The 22,830-nt window shown below is 42.0% G+C and overlaps 2 protein-coding genes across 2 annotated transcripts in view; one reads left to right on the top strand and one right to left on the bottom strand.

The window, feature by feature from the left end:
* LOC112821706 (large ribosomal subunit protein eL19-like) overlaps positions 1 to 22,830 on the top strand; it is a 475,653-nt gene that overhangs the window by 102,982 nt on the left and 349,841 nt on the right. The gene's annotated exons all lie outside the window — the stretch shown is intronic.
* Positions 1 to 22,830, bottom strand: part of SLC9A2 (solute carrier family 9 member A2) — a 96,662-nt gene that overhangs the window by 61,304 nt on the left and 12,528 nt on the right. The window contains 1 exon segment of the mRNA XM_025869073.2: positions 2 to 108. Within this exon segment, the coding sequence (XP_025724858.1) occupies positions 2 to 108 (107 nt within the window).

The raw sequence follows: 22,830 nt of genomic DNA, 5'->3' as shown, positions 1-22,830 counted from the left end.
GGGACTTTTCGTCGACCCCAAAAATAATCCCTCCTAGCAGCAGGCCAACCATTATAAGAAGGCAGCTCTCAGGCACTATTGTGGGCAACTTGTGATACAGGTGGAAGCCTGTGAAGGAAAAACATAAAGACAAAGCATTTGGGGTGTGCAAGAATTAGGGCGAAGATAAATTGGTTCTCTCTGCTGGAACGGATAGATTCTATTTCAAAACCTCCCGGGTCAGCATAATTGGCTACAGAGAACGACATAAGTCAGATGACCTTAAAACTATTCACGAAGCACAGGCAGGCATGAATGCAATTTTACATCAGAAGCTGAATGATACAGGTACATCATACTTACACAGCACGGCTGTTGTCTAGATTCCAATGAAGTTTTCTCAAATAAGACCTTGCGATGTTATATTTGAGGCAGTTTTGTGATTTCCAACACATTTTCAAAGGTGACATCCCATTTCATCCTCATAAAAACTTTTAAGAAGGAGGCAGGGAAGTTATTTTCACCTTTTTAAGTTCTTTGATTTACGTGGAGACTGAGGCTCAAAGAGATACAGGCTCTTGTTGAGTGGCCGGATCACACATCAGCTTTCAGGCTACCACTGTCCCCTCCGGGCTTGATAAGAGTTTGCAACTTATTTAATATTTTTAATTTCAGGGGCGCCTGGGTGGCTCAGTGGGTTAAGCTTCCAACTCTTGATTTCGGCTCAGGTCCTGATCTCAGGGTCGTGAGATTAAGCCTGTCGGGATCTGCAGTCAGTGGCGAGTCGGCCTGAGATTCTCCCTCCCCCACCCTCTGCTCCTCTCCCATTCAATGTGCTTGCTCTCTCTCTCTCTCTCTCTCTCAAATAAATAAATCTTTTAAATTTTTGTTTTAAATTTCAGACTATTTCACTTGGAATGCTGAGTATGTTTAATTTTTCAGAGGTCTGCTCCTTCAGAGACAACCAAATCAATCCTTCAAAGGCACTTCACGTAATTACTGCTTAAGGGATATAAACCACCATGATCTCCAGGCTCAGAGTATCTAATCAAGGCAAAGGAACTGATGTGTTTATGACCTACTCTGACATAGGACACCGTGTGATGAGGCCCCAGACAAGCTCTAGAGGAGTGGAGGAGGAGGAAATCAGGAAGGACATCATGGAGGAGGCAGCATCTGGCAGGGCTTCCTGAAAGGACAGACATTAAATACACAGAGAAGGCATGAAGAGCCTCCTAGGAAGTGAAGAAATGGAGGAAAATACCCATCACCTAATTCATGGTGGAGCCCAGTGTGGCTTTAATGCAACGGCAATGTTAGGGGGAGGCCAGCAGCAGGGGAAGAGGAGAGGAATGTGGGTTGTTCTAGCACACGTGGTAACACAAGGAGCAACTTCACACAGGAAGGTCACCTGACAGCGCTTAAGTGAGGATGGCCCTTATTTACAAGGCAAGGAGAGCCATCCTGCAGGCACCTCACACATTTTAGAATTAAAGCAGCATACGGAAGTTATCTGAATTATAGGAACACAGTTATTAAAATGCCAGAATGAGTCTTAGAAACTTAGCACCACAGCAAGTTTAAAAAGTCAAACCTTAAAGGTCTACACACTGTACTAAAGACATGGCATGGCATAGCTTGTGAAAAACAACAAAAAAGTAATCATAATAATTTGAAGAGATTTCAAGAACTTCTAAATAATAAAGTGAACACCTTTATACTGGGATTCAAGTCATCCCACCCGCACTGATCATGTTCTTATTCAGATTATAGGAGGCTCCAATCACTGTTGGGGAATAAATGTATTCAGCTGGTTCAGCCGCTCTTTACCCATGACCTCTGCCCTGCTGACCTCTGCTGAGCAGAGACGTTGAAGAAAGTCCCCTGAGAACCCTGTCTTTGGAAGCTCTTCTCCCACTGAGCCCTGCTTCGCTGTGCAGCGTTCCTGGGTGATAAGGATGTGCCTGCCCATAACAACCCCCTCGAGTCTAAGTGAAATCAGCTCCTTTCTGGAAGGCAGGGCGTGAAGACCCAACATGAAGGCGCCATGTGTGCCGTGGGCCTTGCTGGCTGCTATATGATGACTGCCCCCGACCTCAGATCCAGTACCCCCCACGATGCTTGCGACTGTGGAGAGGCTACCACCACTGTGCCTGTGACGTCACAAATGCCCCCCAACTGTGGTTCCCTCCGCCCTCTCCCACATGAAGACACAAGAGAAAACGGTTCTGAAGAAACGCGCAGAAGCGAGGGACGGGCTCCTCTGCAGACAGACTGGAGAGCGAGCAAGGCCTCTCCCCAGCAGCTCCCACTTCTCTGCCAGCCTCTCACTTTCCTTTCCCTGCCCTCCGGTCCCAGGTACCCAGGGCTCTAGCGTGGGGTACCATCTCCTGTCATTGGGCTGCAAGGAGGTCCTTATTCCCAAGGACGGAGGGTGGGAAACACGGTCGAAGGGAGAAAGGCAGAAACAGACACTGCGTCTGTGCATCTCGCAGGATGACGCCTGCCACGCTCCAGCACGGTGACGGATCCTGACCAGGAACGGGGAGAGCGGAACAGGACCAAGCAGAGCCCAGAGAAAGGCAGCAGCAGATATCCAGGATGGCCTGAGACAGAAGGCCACTGGGACAGGAGGTGGGGGGACATCTGGCCCCTGATGGGATATTTTGCAACACATACACTAGTAGGAAACAGTAACATATAAACGAGCAGCAAATATCAGAAAAGAACAGCAACAAACCAACAACTGTTGTTTAAAAAGATCCTGTGTTTACATTTTGAAAACACTCTTTTCCTTTCTTTTATGAATGCTTCAGTCACCCCAAATTGGCCCGAGTGACCTTTGCTTAAAACTGGACGGTAGTTAATGGATCTGCCCAGTTGTTCCAGGAGCAGGGAGGGATTCAATGAAGGGTAGTCACCCGAGAGGTCAGTTCTGTACTTTATTGATGACCATAAAGCAGAGACACCGAATCTGCTAACATGCTCTCTGCGGGCATGGAAGGTTTGGTGTGTCAGTGTGTATGGTTTTACAAATGACAGGAGTCAAACGTAGTAGCAAAATAATCAAAACGAAAATCTTCTTAAATTTCATCGTTCACAGAATAAAACAAGTGAATCAATATTTGCAAATGTGCATTCACTTATGGCTCTCCCCACCCCCAACTATTCCTCGGAGGATAAATGAACTTGAATGGACAGAATTGGTTCTCCAGAGTCATTATCTCATCAAAATGTTATGGAGAAATAGATCAGTTATCAGGAAAAACAAAACGAACTTTTTGATGGTTTTTACAAGGCTGAACACGAGCTACCGCAAGTACAATCAACTGCTCAGTCCAGGGGTCAGCTAACTTTTTTCTATCAAGGGCCAGACAGTAAATATTTCCAGTTTGCAGGCCATATTTTACTCCGCTGTCATAGTACAAAAGGAGCCAGAGATAATACCTAAGCATACGAGTGGCTGTATTCCTTTTTTTTTTTTTTTAAGATTTTATTTATTTGACAGACAGAGAGAGAGAGAGCACAAGCAGGGGGAGGGGCAGAGGGAGAGGGAGAAGCAGGCTCCCCAAGGAGCAGGGAGCCTGATGTGGGGCTCGATCCCAGGACTCCAGAATCATGACCTGAGCCGAAGGCAGTTGCTTAACCCACTGAGCCACCCAGGCACCCGAGTGGCTGTGTTCTTATGAAACTCTATTTGTGGACATGGAAACGAGAATTTCCTACTAGTTTATATGTCACAGAGTATCATTCTTCTTTTGATTTTGTTTAACAGTTTAAAAATATAACAGCCATTCTTGACCCACAGACCATACAAAACCGGGGGCAGGGAGGCATGCTTGACCCCTAGGCAGTGGTTTACCTCCCCGTTTCGGTTTGTTCTTTGTATTTCCTGCTAAATTCTTGTGTCATTCACTTTTTATTACTAGCATGTAAACGTCTGCAAGGATGGATACTTTAAAGTTTATTTTATTTTTAATTGCTATAGAAATTCACTTAGTGAGAAGGGGAACAGGATTAGGGTCTCATACAAAATACACTGTTAAGACAACCCTCTCTTAGACTGAGTGTGTTTTAATCTCTCTTTACTTACAAGTGTTGAAACGAACTGAGCTTAAAAGCTAAAGATCTACATATAGCTGAGTACAAAGCTATTGATTCATTCTATTTTCTCATTATACTTAAAATAATCTGTTTTGTCAAATGCTGGGAAGAGAAGACAGGAAGCTTCCAGATAGCAGGATCCACAAAAAAGCAACAATGTAAAAATCTGAATCACGAACTATAACAAAAAACCATCCAAAATAAGTTTCAAAAATTATATACAGTTGTAATTAACAAGTGAACAGCAAGGAGGGAAAGGGGAAACAGGCAGAGGTGAGCAGGGACAAGGCCCTCCGGAGAGAAAGCACAACCTCCAGGTACAGACGAACACAAACTATCCAATTAATGTTCCGTATTTTATGAGAGCTTAAAGAAAAAATTATGACATTTAATAGCTCCACCAATATTTTCCAAGTTTGTGTTGAGTAGGCAAAAGTACCCCTAGAAACAAAGTCAGCAGAGGCAGCCTGACTCAGAATTAGCTTCCCAGGCTGCTCCTTCTTGAAACAACTCTGGGAAATACTGGATTTAACGTAAAGAATAGTCTGAAATGAGCCATGCCTATTGGCTGGGGGGAGAAAAGGTAAATATTTACAGAGTATATTAAATTTGCTTTTAAGTATTAAGAGAAATAAGCAAGTTCATTCAAAGGTAAAAATGCTGGGTGCATGTATCCCAATTCACACAGCAACCAAATACACACTTTTAAAAAAACAGAACTGCAATAAGCAACAGATAATGAGAAACAGGAAATAGTGAGAAACAACATTTTGATATGATACATCAGCAAGCTGCTATTATTGCATGATAATGCTAAGTAGACAAAGACTGAGTGAAAAAATTCAATCCTAAAAATAAATAGAAGGGCACCTGGGTGGCTCAGTCAGTTAAGCATCTGCCTTCGGCTCAGGTCGTGATCCCAGGGTCCTGGGATCGAGCCCCCTGTGGGGCTCCCTGCTCAGCAGGGAGTCTGCTTCTCCCTCTGCCTCTGCTGCTCCCCCGTTCTCTCTCATTTTTAAATAAGTAAAATCTTTTAAAAATAAATAAATAAAATAAAAATAAATAGAATCAAATTGAGTAAATAAATAAAAATAAACAATAAAAATATGGAAATAAGCACAAAAAATAAACAGAATGGAATTCAATAAATAAAAAAGAATTAACTGATTTATGTCAGTAACTCACTAACACAGTCTTACATTTAGTCACATGCTGGGGCTGAAACATACATTTAATTTCTCCCCACTAAAATATAGTGCAACTATGAATATGGAGCCAAACCTTGTCTTACTGCACTTTGTTTTATTGTGCTTTGCAGATACTGCATTTTTTTTATAAACTGAAGGTTTGTGGCAGCTCTGTGTCCTGGAGCAAGTCAACTGCCACCATTTTAACAACAGCATTTGCTCACTTCGTGTCTCTATATCACATTTTGGTAATTCTCCCAACATTTCAAACTTCTGTATTATTATATTTGTTATGGTGATTTGAGATCAGTGATTATAACTTGCTCAAAGCTCAGATGATGGTTAGCATTTTTTAGCAATAAAGTATTTTTAATTAAGGTATATATATTATTATTTTACACATAATGCTATTGAACATTTAGTAGTAGACTACAGTGTGGTATGAACATAGCTTTTATAAGCACTGGGAAATCAAAAAATTCATTTGACTTGCGTTACTGCAATATCCACTTTATTGCAGTGGTCTGGAACTGAATCTGCACTCTTTCTGTAGAGATTTTAAAAAATGCTCCCCTTCTGAGGATTGCAAAGGACTTATAATAATAAAATAATTGGGAAAAAATGAAAACATAAATGAAACATTAAAAATCTGTTGGACTTATTCCAAAGCAGAACTTCGGTGGTATTTGATTTTTCCAAATGACATGACTGCTTGCAAAGAAAAGAGAAACACAGTGAGCACAGTCTGTCCATGAAGAATTCTGAAAAGGAACAAAGTGTTAAACCGTTCATCAGACTGTTGAGTTTCTTTCCCAGGACAAGGCTCTGAGGGACCTGGTATTAGATCTTGAATGGACTGTATCTTCAGCTTGTATTTGGTACAGAAGATCAGACATGAACACAAGTCATCATTACACAAGAGAGGAAAGAAGAGATGTAGTAAGTACGAGAGGAGCAGGGAAGGCAAGGAAATTACAGATGAGGAGGTTCAGGAAGGACCTGGAGGTGGCATTAAGATAAGTGGCTGTGGATATTTCGGTTTCACAGGAATAAGGCACAAGGGAGGAACGGGGAAAAGGCTGGGTGCCATGAGGGTGGGGTGGCACAGATGACCTGGCTACAAAGTGTGTACAGCAAGGAAGAGATGAGCCAATCAAATAGGGAGTGACCCCAGCGTAGAAGGTCTGGCGAGCCAATCTTTGAAGACCTGCCTCTGTTCTGTGGGCAAGGGGGAGCCATTGAGGGCATCTTGGAACCATCCTTGTCTTCCACACATGGAGTGAAGGGGGGACAAGCCCCGCCCAGGAGACTAGAGACTGGAATTTGGAAATGAGGGGATGAGAGCTGCCCGATTAACGTTTTACACCAGATGATGTGATTAACCATCCGTGAAAATAAATAAGATGCTGATGCAAACATGTGATGAAAAAGCTTAAGAGGAGTCCAAACTCCCAAGGGAATCTATGCATACTCTTAGAAAGGGAAGTCTGAGAGGACAGCCACTCAGCACAACTATGTACTAATGAAAAAGAACACTGATAGGTAACAAGAAAACGCTATACTGCAACCTTGTATACGACAGGGAAACTTCAGAAGCAGTACAAATGATCAATGTCATCCAATGGTATTTCTCATTCATTATACCCTTAACTGGGACTCTACTACGTGCCGGGTACTGTATCAGGTGCTAGGAATGCAGCAGTGAATGAGAGAAAGCCCCTGCGCTGGAAGGCAGCAGTTCAATGGAGGAAAATAGGAAATGAAGAAATCAACTGGTAAATTCATAGTGGCAAGTAGTGATGATCCCTACAAAGAAAGACAAAGAAGGGTGAGGGCATCCAAAGTGACAGGACAAGGTGATACTGGATACCAGTCTGGTCAAAGAAAGCCTCTCTGATGGGTGACATCTGCACAAAACCCTGTATGGACAGAGTATATGAAACCTGGTGGAAGAACAAGGGCCCTGAGTTGGGAGCACCCTGACCAAGGAAGCCACCAGGCTGGGGCACAGGAAGTAAAGAGAACATGGTCAGAAATGAAGTGGAAAGGCAGCAAAAGGGTACAGCACACAGTGCCACGGGAAAGACGTGGGGCTCAGTTCCAGGACTCTGCGACCATGACCTGAGCCAAAGGCAGCCACTTAACCAACTGAGCCACCGAGGCGCCCCCACTGGAAGCTTTTGAGCAGAGGAATGTCATGATCAGATTCACCATTTTACAGGGTCATTCTAGCTGCTACTGAAGAATGGAGGCAGGAACACCAGTGTGTCAATAATCCAGGAAGGAGATGATGGTTTTCACTAAAGTGGTGGTATGTATGAGAGGAAGTCACATGCAAAATATATTTTGACCCTTGCTCCAACAGAACGTGTTGCTCGTCTGGATGAGGGATGTGAGTGTGATTCTCTGGTACAATAAAAATACATATATTTTGGTTTTCATCCACAATCTCCTGGCCCTTATGACCCAAGCTCCTAAAACCTTTGTAATTTCCTAAGTGATAGAAGGTCTAGGAGCATCTTTTATTCTAATATTTGGGCTTTGACCCCAGTTCTTGACACAGAGCTCTTAAATTCCTTGAAAGTCCCCAGGTGATAGAAGTGTCTTTGGTTTTCGGGTGCCCGGGTGCCTCAGTCGTTAAGCGTCCACCTTAAGCTCACGTCATGACCCCAGGGTCCTGGGATCGAGCCTCGCATCGGGCTCCCTGCTCAGCGGGAAGCCTGCTTCTCCCTCTCCCACTCCCCCTGCTTGTGTTCCCTCTCTCGCTGTGTCTCTCTCTGCCAAATAAATAAATAAAATCTCTTAAAAAAAAAAGTGTCTTAAAAAAAAAAAAGTGTTTTTGGCAACTCAGTGAGCTCCTGTATAGTTTCAGGATGAGGACTGGTCACCAGGAAGACCAAGCCATGAGAAGCTCATAACTTTCAGCTTCATTCCCTCATCCTCTGGGGAGGGGAAAGGAACTGGACATAGAGTTAATAATTGATCATGCCTATGTGATAAAGGCTCCATAGAAATCCCTCAACTATGGTGTTCAGAGAGCTTTTAAGGACTGATGAACAAATCTACCTGATGGGAGGGTGGTACAATGCAACTCCACAGGGACAAAATTTCCTGCACTGGAGACCCTTCCAGATCTTGCTTTATATCTCTTTGCCTGGCTATTCATCTGTATCCTTTATCCCCTACGTTCTGTGAGCTGTTCTGGCAAATGATTGAACCCAAAGAGGGCATCATGGGAACCTCAATTTATGGGTGGTCAGTAAGAAGTACAGGAACTTACAATTGGCATCTGTAATGGGAACAGTCTTATGAGACTGGGCCTTTCGCTAGTGGGCTCTGACACTAACTCCAGGTAGATAATGTCAGAACGGAATTGAATTATAGCATACCCAGTTGGTGTCCTCAGAGAACTGGAGAGTTGGGTGGTGTGGAAAAACCCACACATCTGGTGGCCAAAAGTGTTCTGTAAGTGCAGAGAGAAAAACACTGGTTGTTTTTCACCAATGTTTTACTCTCAGACAGAAGAATCAAAGACAAATCCAGGAGTTTTGGAAAATTCCATATGTGTCAAAGAATGTAGCATTAGAGAAAAGAAAGAAGAATCTATAAAACACACAAGGAGATCCTATGTGGCAATCATCTCTCTTATAGAGCAGTTGATATATTACAGTGACCCAAAAGTAAAGAATATTAAGACGGAACTTAGGTATGCCTGAATTATTCACCTTTTAAAGACTGCTGGGGGGGAAAAGGTAAGAAAATGAAGATTGAACAAAAAGAACCAACTTCTGCTTCTGGAAAGATGGAATATGCATTTTCCTCTATTCCTCCCACTAAGTAAAAAAACCTAAAATCCCTAGACATTATATACAAATAAGCATAAGAAGGTTCTGAAAGTGGCCCAAGAAGGAAAACCAGCTAGGGAGCTTGAGATCTGAAGAACAACACAGCTGTGAGTTTCTTGGGTTTTCTTCTTGCCTCTCATATCCCAGACTTGAAGAAGCCATCAGGCTGGAAATGCCAATGATCACAGACAAAAAAAGTCCCAACAAAAGCCTGCTCTGTCTATACTCTGGACCAGGAAAGAATCAGCATAGACAAAGAGAAAACTGTGAGGTAATAGCTGCTCTACTCCTGCCAAACACCAAAAAAAAAAAAACCCAAAAAATAAAAGAAACAACAACAACAAAAAAAAAACTGTGGCCCCAATGTCAGCAAAATCTGAGTGGGGAATCTAGATTCTGCGCTTACTAGACTATAAAGAAAACCCCAACCTCCCTATGGGGGTGATGTCAGAAAAGAAAAAGCAGGGAGGCAAGACTTTCTTCACCACTGAGTGGTAACTCTCCTCAATGATGCCAGTAAAGACTACGTGGAGAACATGGACTTCCACCACCTGCAATAATAGGCATCCCACAAGCTCTTCACCAAGGTTGGTCAAAGGAGGCCTAGTGGAATCAGGACCTGCACTTCCACCCACCAGAAATGAAGCCACCACTCCACTATAGTGTCAGGGGAGGCCACCAGAGGAACAGCAAGGAGGTACTCCTAACCCCTCTCTCAGCCAAATAGGTATCAGGAGAGAACTAGTAACACAGAATCTCCAGCCCCCATATGGTAATGAAGAGCATCCTCCCCCTCAGGTAGTCAATAAAAGCAAAGTGAGGAACCTGAAAATCTACCCCCAACTGGCAATAACAATATGGAACCTCCCTCTCCCACTTAGTGTCATAAGAAGTCATCTAAAATACAAGGTATAAATAATATCTAGAGTCGCATAACTAATACCCAAAGGCTCATGTTCCAATAAAAAATAACTCATTGTACCAGGAATCAAGATGTCAAACTGAATGAAAAAGAAAAAAAAGAAAATTAATAGATACCACTCTCACAATGACTGAGATGTTAGATTTACCTGACAAAAAAATGTGAATACGGCCATGGTAAAAATGTTTCATGAACAATTACAAACACACTTGAACCAAATGAAAAAAAAAAAAAAATAGGAAGCCCGAGCAAAGAAATAGAAGCTATAAAGAAGAACTTTATGGTAATTTTAGAACTGAAAAATATAATGACTGAAATAAAAAATTTAATCTTGTAGGCTCAATAGCAGAATGCAGTAAACAGGAAGGAAATAGTCAACCTTAAGAGAGAATGATAGAAATTATCCAATCTGAACAGGGAGAAAACAAACCTAAAGCCTGAGGGAACCTATGGATCTAAAGCAGAAGATCTAACATTCCTGTCATCAGCGTCCCAGGAATGGAAAAGAAAGAAGGGCGGGCTACAAAAGTACTCAAAGAAATAAGGGCAAAAAACTCCCCAAATTTGGCAAAAGACACAAATCTACAGAATCAAGAAGATGAGTAAGCCCCAAATATGAGTAATCCAAAGAAACCTACAGCAAGACAACCCATAGTCAAACTTCTGAAAATACAAAAAAAGAAAAAAATCAAGATAACAGCCAAAGAGAAAGGACACCTTCTCTACAGGAGGGAAAACAGAACATCAGATTTCTTGTCAGGAGCCATGGAGACTATAAGGAAGTAACACAACATTATTCATGTGCAGGAAAAAAAAAAAAAAAAAGAACTGCCAACCCAGAATTGTATACCCAGTGAAAATATCCTTTAGGAATAAAGGGAAAATCAAGGAAGGAAAACTAAGAAAATTTGTTGTGAGCAAACCTACCCTAAAATAACAGCTAAAAGAAATTCTCAAAAAGAAAACAATGGAATCTTAGAACATCAGGAAGAAAGAAAAACAGAAAGAACAAAAATATGAGCAAATTTATGTATTTTCTTTCTCCTCTTGAATTTTTTTTTTTTTTACAAGATTTTATTTGACAGAGAGAGACACAGTGAGAGAAGGAACACAAGCATGGGGAGTGGGAGAGGGAGAAGCAGGCTTCCTGCAGAACAGGGAGCCTGATGCGGGGCTCGACCCCAGGACCCTGGGATCATGACTCGAGCCGAAGGCAGACTCTTAATGATTGAGCCACCCAGGCGCCCCTCCTCTTGAATTTTCTAAATTAAGTTTGACCACTGAAGCCAAAATTGGAATACCACTTGATGTGGTTCTCAATGTATACAGAGAAAATGTTTAAGCCACCCATATGACAAGTTGGGGAAAATAAAAAGATGTAACAAGAGGTAAGGTCTATACTTCACTCAAACTGGTAAATGACTATACCAGTAACCTATTAGTTATATTTTATATATATGTATACACACACACACACACACGTAACATAATTCCTAGAGGAACCATTACAGAGGCTATACAAAGAGTTACTCCCCAGAACATTATAGCTAAAAGTGGAGTTCTAAAAACCTGCTCAAATAACTCACAGGAAGGCAAGAAAAGAAAACAGAGAAATGAAAAACAGAGAACAAAAATAAAGTCACAGATTTAAACACAAACATATCAATAATTACATAAAATTTTAAAAAATGGTCCAAATATATCAATTAAAGACAGCTGTTAGTAGAATAGATTAAAAAGTATCACCCAACTACATGCTGCCTAAAAAAGCTCACTTCAAATACAGGGCTATAGGCTGGGTTGAAAATAAAATAATAGAGAAAGTTATATCGTTAAACATTAATCAAACGAAAGTTGAAGTAGTTATAATAATACTTGATAATGTAAGCTTAAGTGCAAAGAAAATTACCAGAGACAGGAAAGGCCATTACATAATGATAAAAGGGTCAATTCACCAAGACATGGCAAGCCTAAATGCATATGTACCAAACACCAGAACTACAAAATACATGAAACAAAAAGTGATATAATTAAAAGAAATAGACACACAAGTATAAAAACTTCAATACCCCACTGTCAATAACTGATAGAATAACTAGACCATCAATTCTATAGAGGACTCCAACCACAAACAGCAGAATCCACATTTAAGAATCCACAGAACATATTATCAACATAGAACATATCCTGGGCCTCAAAAACAAACCTCAATAAACTTAAAAGAACTAAAATCATACAGAATATATTCTCCCATCACAATGGAGTCAAACTAGAAAGCAGTAACATATAAAAAAACAAACAGGAAAATCTCAACTTGGGGACTCAACACACTTCTAAACAACCTATGGGTCGTCACACACACTAGGATGGCTATAATCAAAAAGGCAGGTAATCACAAATGTTCATGAGGATGTGGAAAAATAGGAGCCCTCCTACACTGCTGCTAGGAACATACATTGTACAGCCACATTGGAAAACAGTCTGGCAGTCCCTCAAAAAGTTAAATACAGACTTTTTTGGCCTAGAAATTTCATTCTCAGTTATATACACAAAAGAAACAAAAATCTGTCCACATAAAAACTTGTACAGGAATGTCATAGCAGCATTATTCATAATAACCAAAAGGTGAAAACAATCCAAATGCCCATCAACTGATGAATGGATAAACAAAATATGGCAAAAAATGGAATATTATTTGGCCATAAAATGGTACGACCTATTGATACATGCTACAACATAGATAAACCTTGAAAACATTGTGCTAAGTAAAAGAAACCAGTCACTACAGACCCTGCCGACATCAAAAGGATGATATGGGAATACAATGAACAACTTTACACACACATTTGACATCTTCAATGAAATGGACTGATTCCTCGAAAAATACAAATAGCCACAATTCACCCAACATGAAGGAGATAATTTAAACAGCGCTGTAACTAGCAAAAAAAAAAAAAAAAAAAAAAAACCATGGGGCGCCTGGGTGGTTCAGTCAGTTAAGCAGCTGCCTTAGGCTGAGGTCATGATCCCAGGGTCCTCGGATCAAGTCCCGCATCAGGCTCCTTGCTTGGTGGAGAGCCTGTTTCTCCCCTGCCTGCCGCTCCCCCTGCTTGGGCTTGCTCTCTCTCTTCTCTCTCTGTCAAATAAATAAATAAAATCTTTTTTTAAAAAAGCTGAATTTGCAATTTAAAACTCCTAAAAAAACAAATCTTTAGGCCTAGATGGTTTTCCTAGTGAATTCTACAAAATCATACCAATTCTATGTAATCTCTTCCAAAAAAATAGAAGCGATGGGAACATTTCCCAGTTGATTTCATGAAGCTAGTATTACCCTGATACCAAAATCAAACAAAGAGTACAAAAAATAAAGCAACAGACCAATATCCTTTATGAGTATGGTGATATGGTAATTTATAATAAGAAACACGTATTTGTTCTTCCAACGCCTTTCCTGGTACAGAGCCCCTAAAACCTTTGTTTGATAAGAGGGCAGTCTTGCGGGACTGAGCCCTTAATTTGTGGGATCTGACACTACCTCCTGGTGGATGGTGTCAGAACTGAGTTGTGGGGCACCTAGCTGGTGTCCAAGAATTGCTTGGTGACACTGGGGCTGGGTGCAGGATTATAGTGTAAGTGTAAAAATCCGTAGCCAAAAATTCAGCAATATATGACAAAATTTATACATTGTAACCAAGTAAGGTTTATCTAGGGAATGCCAATGGGGCTCAATGTTGAAACACCAATCAATGTAACCCATCTTATCAAGAGACTAAAGAGGAAGAATTAGGTGATTGATGTGGAAAGAGTGTTTAGCAAAAATTCAACATCCATTCATCATACAGACCCTCTGCAAATTACTAGTAGAAGGAACTTTCTGAACTCGATAAAGATCATCTACAAAATCCTGATTCCAAATGCCAAGTCATAACTACCATGCAAAAAAACAAGTGCCCAGATGGAAGAAAGGTGGCCTGCTTGCTTTTAAAACCCAAAGTTGGTACTCGAGACACATTTGTTTGAGAAATGCCTGAACAGCCTGTAAATCATTAGCTGGAAATCATGTCTATTATGGAAAAATCATTGCAAAGGAAATATTCATTCTTCCTAAAACCTGATAAATAACTTACACGATCACCTATTCTTTCATTTATTGACCCACAAGCATTTCCAAGCACTCACATAATGGCTCTGTCTCCAAGGAGTTTACCATCCACAGGGACAAAGGATGTCAAAGAAGTCATTACAAATGTCACGCTTGTTATGGAAAGGGAAATGTAAGTCGCAGTGGAACCACAGCAAGGTCTCTAATCTTGTCTGTCTCACCGGAGAGGAGCTCCTTAAGGAAATGAGGGGTAGGAGTTGTCAAAGCCAAGAGGCGTGGGAGGGGCTTCCAAGCAGAGGGAAACCGCGCGTGCAAAACTCATCAGGGTGGGCCAAGTGTGGCCCCTAGGAGGCGCTGCAAGAACCCTGACAGTCAGTGAGAGTAATGTGTCTTAGGCCTTGTCATCCACAGTTGGGACTTACCTTCAGGTACTGGGAAGTTGTACCACCCGATACGGGCAACAATATGAGGAAAAATGCATGCTCTCCATCGAAGACCAGAACAAAATGTTTTGAGAGGACAGTGAGGGGCTCGTGTGGCTCTCTGTCTTCAGTCACACCGTGCTGATGCCTTTAGCAGACTATTTACTGCACTAGAGTTCCCAGATCCACCTGAGGGTCTGTCTCACCCACTAGAACACATTCCCAGGGTGGTGGCAAGGTTTTACTCAATTCTGCACTCCCAGTGGCTCATAGTTTGTAGCAGGTGGATAAAAATGGCAATAAAGAGAGAAGCTCTTTACCTTCCATTTGCTCTGGCTGTTCTCCTTTAGGGGTTTTTCTCCATGCCCATGGATAGGCATACGGCCACCGCCTGTGTGTGCTCTCGCTGGGGTTCAAGCCCCTGAAAGCAAAGATCGTGGGCCTCGCCTTTTATCACGGTCTTCACTCGCATTCTTGGTTCCAACTTTCCTATCGTCTTCTTTAACCTGCAGTTTTATTATTTTATTTACCACAGAATGCCCAGACAACTCGTTTCTATCTGATTACCCTAAAGGCTTATGCTTTCATCACTCAAGGTGATTTCTACCTTCACCTCAGTTTTGCTTACGTTGTAAGAGCTATGCTTAAAATCTTCACTTCCGCCAAACACAGAAGAACAACTACTGTATGATTCCACTTACATGAAGTACCTAGATACGTCACATTCACAGAGACAGAAAGAAGAACACAGTTTCCCAGGGGCTGGGAGGATGGAGGACAGGGACTTATTGTTTCATGGGCAGAGTTTCTGCTTGGGAAGATGGAGAAGTTCTGGAGACAGACAGGGGTGATGACTGCACAACACTGTGAATGTACTTAATGTCACCGAATTGTACTTGTCAGGGTGAATGTGGTAAATTTTATGTTATGTATCTTTTCCCATAATAGAAAACAAATCTTCACATTTGTTTCTCACTTTCCTACTTGTTCTTATAAAATGATTATGGCACAGCAAAAGAAATATTGATATAGCTGCATAAATACTGCTAAGCAAACAAGTACGAAAAGATGTAGATCAAACTGATCTCTGCTGACAGGCACTGCCACCATGCACATAACCCAAAATAACTGATCAGCTGACCCACAGCCTCTGAACCAGGCCTCTGAAAGGCAACTCTCAGAGAGGGAATGTTAAACGTGGGTCTGGTATTTTCACTGTGGACATCTTGGCCACAAGCATTTTCACTTGCAAACATTTTCAGTGCTAACTAACTGACCATAAGGCAATTCTGCTCTGAAAGATGAAAGAACTGATTAACACTTTGGTTTCACTGCTCCATTGACAAAGGTCCCATTTATATATTATCTAACTCTTGGCTAGCGCTCATCATGTTCTATACAGTGATGAGTAGACATGGCAGTCTTAAATAGTGGACAATGACTAGTATATATCGACTCGATAGAAAATTATTTACTGGATAAATACTGGACGTGTGAAATAAGACAGTATAAAGCTGTATTGCATACTATATTAGAAAACAACATATTAGTTACAATGGTAACAAAGCTCAGTTAAAAATATGTTACAGCATTCCTATGTGTTGTACATTTCCCATAGAACTCTGGAACATGTATGAATGGACATGTGACAGTATGTCAAGAATGAAGAGCAGTGTAGATGCCCTTCACAATTTAATACAAAAGCTCAGTTACAAACATGCATCCTAATATTTGGAAAATTGACACCTCTCTATCTAAATGAAGGAAGACATTAACAATGAATTTTATCATTAATTCTTTTCATGTTTAATTATGTCCTTTTTTAAAGGTCCCTGTTTTATTTTTCACAGCTTTAGCTTTTATGGCAAATATCCTTACATCACTTTTATTAATTTTTTCATGTTTCATTATGTCCTCTTTGATGAATGTCCTTGCTATTTTTCGCGATTTTCTCTTTTATGGCAAAATTGCCTTACGGCCAATTAGACAGATGGCAAAATGTTTATGGTGAAATGACCGAAAACCTCAAACTGTACAAAGCATGGGCTATCCAAAAATAAAAAGCAAAAAAATCAGAATGTTCTGCAATGCAAAGGGTCAAATAACTAATTTCTACAAAAATGCTCGTAGCAAAATATCAAAGAACGGACACAGTTGAGCAAGGTATAACATGCTGACATGATATCCCAATCTACCAGAGCACGTATGTTTATTATGACAATACTCCTACCGGTTTATTCTAAATGATGCTCAGTGAACAACAGCACAAGAACCTTACTTGTTTCTATTATATTTAAAAATGTTAAAATATTCACAGACACATTTTTAAAGGAAAGTGCCTCTTGTATGGGACCTGATCATCTACTGAGATACCAAGAACAGGTATTCTTATTGAAATTGACAAAACACGCTTTAGTGAAGGGAAGTAACTCTTCACTGTTTAACAATTGTCAGAATAACATCTGATTTATCCACAGTTTATCTTTCGTAGATAATGAAGTTGCTGTATGACTTAACTAACCAACTGTCAGAGGCAACGTGAGAGGCGTGTGCCCGAGGCCTGACCTCCATCCCAGCACTGCTTCCTGTGCCCATGCTTCTTACTCAAGGTGTAAAATGGGAATGCCTTTTCCTTGGAGATTCCAGAATGGCCTCCCCGTTTTTATCAATGGCAAGAGGATGTCCCCACTATTACTTATTTCTCTTTTTGTGACATAATCACATTCTGGGGATGGTATTCATTTGGACTGTTATTAACCTCACAAATTCCAACTGATCCTGACTGCGTAAGTCAGCTCCCTTAAATAAATATCAGCAGCTATGAATCCTGGAAGCAAAACTTCACGTAACATGAAAAAGTCCGGGCCGGAGTTACAAACTGGCAGGCCATGGGCCGCCGTGGCCTACAGGCCTACTTTGTTTTGCTCATCTGGTGTTTTTTGAATCTTGAGCTTACCTCTGGACATTGAGAGTCTGCACACATAAAATCCTCTGTTTAGTTTATCTTGAAAAATACAGCAGACTGGGCCTTCTGTCCCCCAATTTGTGCAAGGTGGCAATTGGCTGGAGCTGAGCAGGGGCTTCGTCTCATTAGGGCAAGTGCTGGCTCTCCAGTGCGCCTGCAGGACCCCCCACTGCTGGCGCCCTCCTCCACCCATCTCCCAGGGCATGCATACCCACCGCTAGGCCACCCTGTCGGCCGTCTATCTGGACTGCAAGTCCAAAAGCCAACCTTCAGAGGCTCCTAAGACTGCAGTGGAGATGAGAGTGGGAAATCTTCCATTCTCTTTCTCTTCACTGTTCTTTTTTGACTTCTGACTTCAAATCTGAACTGGAGCAATGAGAACACAACTTAGCACTGAGATTCCACGGCTTACGGGACAGGCGTCCCATCTCTTAAGCAAGTGAGTAGGGCTCAGCTCCTCAGGGGTACCTCCCTGTTCTTACTGAGCCCCAAAGCTGGTTTCTGTCAATGGGGCGAGCTCCCTGACAGGTCCTGAGCAGCACACTGAGAGTTGGTGACATTCGCTTCCACAAGCTGAGAGAACTTCTGGAGTGGCCTGCAGGCCTCAGACTTTCCTCTCCATTGAAGACAGCGAAATCCTAATCTGACCCCTGCGCCAGGGCTGGGCCCAGGATTGGACTCATGCCCTTGCCTCACTACCACCTGCAGATTAAAGCCCTTTCTTTAATCTCAGACTCATCATTTGCATTCCTGGGCCATTGGCAAGATAAGATCAATTTTCAGTATTACAGCTTCCTTTCTATAAGAAGTTGGGCCAAAAGATTTGGCCTATAACCACTAGGCCAGAAAAGTATTTTTGCTGAGTAGACTATGCACACATCCCTGAGCAGAAATTTCATATTTAGTTTCTAACTAGCAACCCTGTGATTGCTCATGAGTGACTTAAAAGTTGTGTGTGTGCATATGGCAGCCTGTGTAACACATGCAGACACACCCACAGGAGTCATCCATAACTCCTGGCTTGCCCTACTTCATGGAAGACACTGTATCCAATGCCGACTGAGAATTTCATGTCCCACAAAAGACATATATATATTGGGGCCAAAGGCAGATGCAACTGAAGGTGCTGTTCTCAGAAATCTGATGGGGGAATAATAGAAGACTATTATCTCTCGGGATTTCAAGGGAAGTCACAAATTGAAAGAATGCAAGCTATCCCTTCAAATGAAAATGTTTTGGTTCCACATGCGGAGGGGCTGGGAAGGCGCTATGCCCTGAGCAGGAAGGGGGTGGCCTGGGAAGATGCTCCTGACCCTGAATCCCTCAGCTCTCAGAAACCTGGAGGGTGAGCAAAAAGGCCCAGAGTCTCTCTGGGCTTCACTGCCCAAATCAACGTGGGGCAGACCAGTGACTAAAGAAGTTGTCCTGGCTGTGAAAGAGCCTGAGCCACAGTGGTGGGCACAGGAGGCACACGGTAAAATGAAAACGTCCACTGATGCAGCTCCCCAGCTTGGGCCTTACGGCGAATCTACAGTCCTCCAGTTTCTCTCTATAAAAGAGATTCCAGTGAAGGGACAATTGCAAGCCCCGGCTGCCCAATGGCTACTTCTGGGACAAAAAAGCTCACGATTTTTCCAGGAATTTTAAAAGAGACTGTCATGCAAGAGGCTGGCTAATCAGCATCTAAGCAAAGTATACATACCACAATTACTTTGCATAATGATCTTGTAAAAAGCACATCAATTTCTTCTTTTCCAAGATTAAAGAAGAAATTGTGCTTGGAGAGTGAGAAAAGCCAGTGAAGAAAGAACAAATAATAAACACTGTGCTTTTCTGTAAATAATATTTCTCGCTTTTTATTTAGAGTTATTCATGGTTTTCAATTTTATATTAGCTAGCTTACCCACTAACTGGCTTTCAGAGGATCAAAACCACTTACGTACTTTACCATCTTGGTTACTTCCTGCTGGAGTAGACCATCTTAGATTACTTCCTTGTAACACGTCACAGTATCCTTTTTGAAGCTACAGGTGGGATAGGCCAGGGGCAGGAATTCCAAAGACGGTCAGTTCTTGCAATCAACATGCTCCAATGGTGTCCTAGGAGTTTTGCAAAATGTTCCACGAGCACCTTGCAACCAAGATGGAGGAGACACATCACACCATCCACACAGCCCAGAAACGAACCGGTCCAGGTGTGCCCTCACTGCCCACCGAGGCTGCAACCCTGCACCAGGAAATAACAATGATGCTGGATGGTGACCCAAGTATTTTCGCGTATTTTACATCTGGGTGTGAAATATGTGCCTCCCCGCGCCAAGTAAAGTAACCCACAGATGCCAGGGGAATTTCTAATGTCGCCAGGTGGGAAACAAGATCCAGGCTGTTAAAATGATGACAGCAGCCCCTGGACACGCCAAGAATTCTTCTTTAGAAAAGTCCTCGACTCAGGTTTCTCGTGAAGTACACACAGAGTTGTCACAGAATTTGTTCTGAATCTGTCAGGACTGCAGGTTGAGATTTTACAGCTCAGAGGTAGATTCGACAGCCTCAGATTCCAAACATCTTTAACTTTACCAAGCTTCACCCCCTTGTGGCTATTGGCCCACACCCGTTTTTTTTTTTTCTTTTTCCATTTTAGTAAGACACTTTGATGAAGGGGATCAGCCAAGGAAGGGTTAGATTGAAAGAGATCGTTCTGAGGGTAAAAACTTCCCCGGGGTGTAGCCATTATTTAGGGGGAACGACAGAATCCAGGGAGTAGTTAGGCTCTGTGGACTATTTCTGCATAGACCCTCTGCAGATCAAGAAGAGGCACAGGGAGGCGGCACAAGTATCCAGGGTCCGGGGAGGGTATGAGGACTCTGGTATACTCTAACCGAGAGTCAAAACTATCCATGCAGGTCAACGGTTGAAAGCAATTTTTTTCTATCGCCCCAGGCTAGATGTTAAATCCCCAGACTTGTCATTCTTTCAGCCCACGTGTTAGTAAATGATTTATGCCAATTTTGGTTTTGTTGTTTGCCCACCAATCATTAAGTTGTACACACTTATCCAGGGAGACTACCCCACCCACTCAACCACCTTGTGTTGGGAGTTTCATGTTCTGTTTGGTTTTTATTCCTCTGAGAGCCTGCCTTCCAAACAAATTTACTACTTGCTTAAAATAAAGAGATCAAAGTATAGAAGAGGAACCCACAATAGCCAGTAATTGCTACCTAATTTCATTTTTCAATTAAGTGGTTGCTAACACTTTGCTGCAGTCCCCAGTTATTTACACGGATGGGAGCTATGTGCACATGGGTGGCTAGAATTAAATTAAGAAACTACCCTATTTGGTAAATTATACTATTTTCTAAACTTACCAGAATCATCACATTTTTGTTCACTCCTTTCCAGCTTCTGATTACCAACTCGGTGGTCTCTGCACATCCATGTGTCTTTCCATTTGTTTACTGTTGCAAAGACCAAAGGGATTCCAACTCTGAAGATGTACAGATCTTAAGAATTCTATGGTCCCACCATCATCATAATCATTACATTTTATTAAAATAATGATCAATACTACTAACATATTTAGTGGAAAGATGAAATACTGGAGTCCTGCCGATTACATGTTTGTTCAGAGATTCAGGAATAGCAGTAACTCCCCTGGTTTCAGTGGCCTCAAAACACAAAACTGAGGAACGCCTGAGGGGCGCCTGAGCGGCACAGTCAGTTAAGCATCCAACTCTTGGTTTTGGCTCAGGTCGTAATCTCAGAGTCATGAGATCGAGCCCCACATTGGGCTCTGCACTCAGGGAACAGTCTGCTTCAGATTCTCCCTCCCTCTGCCTCTCCGCTTGTATTCTCTCTCTCTTTTTCAAATAAAAATAGAACCTTTAAAAAATTTTTAAAAAACCAAAACACAAAATTAAGACACGAAGACCAAATGAAAAGAAAAGACAAAAAAAAAAAAATCACTGCAGAGGGAGTAAAGCCATTAAATACATAAATTAGCCATCTTATTAATCAAATCGCTTTAGAAAAACCATTAGCTTAGAACATAAGCATGTGAATGAATGATGAATGTCAGCAGTAAAACAAAACCAGGTGAAGGCTCCTGTGAGCATCAAGAGGCTATAGATGTGAAACAGCTAAAAATATAAAACAGTACTGAGAATGTAGACATCATTAGTTTTAACTGTGTGCCTCCTCAGCTCCACAGAGGTGGATAAAACCAAAAGACCCAAGGCCCCCACCCCAGAGCCTTGACTTGAGAAGGGAGGGACAGCGAGCACACACAGGTGACTCATGAATAAATAAATACATGTTAGATAGTGATAAAAGTGCCAAAGGAACAGGACCCGGAGAGATTGAGGCAGGAGCTAGTTCATGCAGGCATGTATATGTATTTTCTAGCTCCTGTAAAGATGTGAGCTCCTAGAGCCAGAGGCAGCATTTTCATATCCTTCCAGACAGGTCAGCAGAGAATGCACAAGGAATGATGCCATTCTCCTAAGAAGATCAGCTGACAGGAACGGTGTATTCTTACCAATCCTGAAGACCAGACATTTCAATCAGATGGAAAGGAGGGGCCCCAATTTCTCATTCTCTTCTCTCCACACCATTCTGGTGTTTTGTTTGATAAAATGGACACTCAGCTAGTGTGGGCTTCTGCTGATAGGGAGGGCCAGGTGACAGTTTTTAAATAGCAATGATTACTTTGCAGCATTTTGTTTTAAAATGCTTTTCTGCCTCCATTCCTAAAGAAACACAGTTTGTAAAAAAGTACAAATGGACTTGGGAAGGATGGGCTGAAACACACAACCCCCCCTCCCCCGTGTGTGAACTGACATATCTGGGAGCCCTGAGGACACTGAGTATACCCAGCAGCCCAGAGGGGGTCAGGAGGAGGGTCAAGAAGAGAGCTCGCTCCTACGGAGAAGGTCTCACCAGACCACAAGCCTTGTGTGTGGGGCCCTCTCTTCAGCCTCCCACCTGTTACGCCTGGCTGTTCACCCTTTAGTGTACAACACAGAAACCTGGGACCAAACAAAGGGTGTGCACTGCCTTTTTTTTTCCATTGCAAATTAACTTACAAAAGCAGATCTTTTTTTTTTTTAATTTATGCAACAATGAAAACTGAAATGCGTATGATTTAGAGAGAAACCCAGGCATAACACCAACAGCAGGAGACAGGTCCATCCAGATGATCTAACAACTTGTTACAGAATAACTGGGCAGAACAGACCTTCTTGGTGCAATGCCAGTATGCTTTGGAAGAGGAAGCAATACCTCTGTTCTCGTGAAGGTGGCAAGTTTT

This window comes from Callorhinus ursinus, unplaced genomic scaffold (genome assembly GCF_003265705.2).
Source record: "Callorhinus ursinus isolate GAN/ISIS: 27379988/994484 unplaced genomic scaffold, GSC_fseal_2.0 scaffold10, whole genome shotgun sequence".
Lineage (NCBI taxonomy): Eukaryota > Metazoa > Chordata > Mammalia > Carnivora > Otariidae > Callorhinus > Callorhinus ursinus.
Note: the sequence above shows the minus strand (reverse complement) of the source record. Positions and strands in the feature narration are given on the sequence as shown.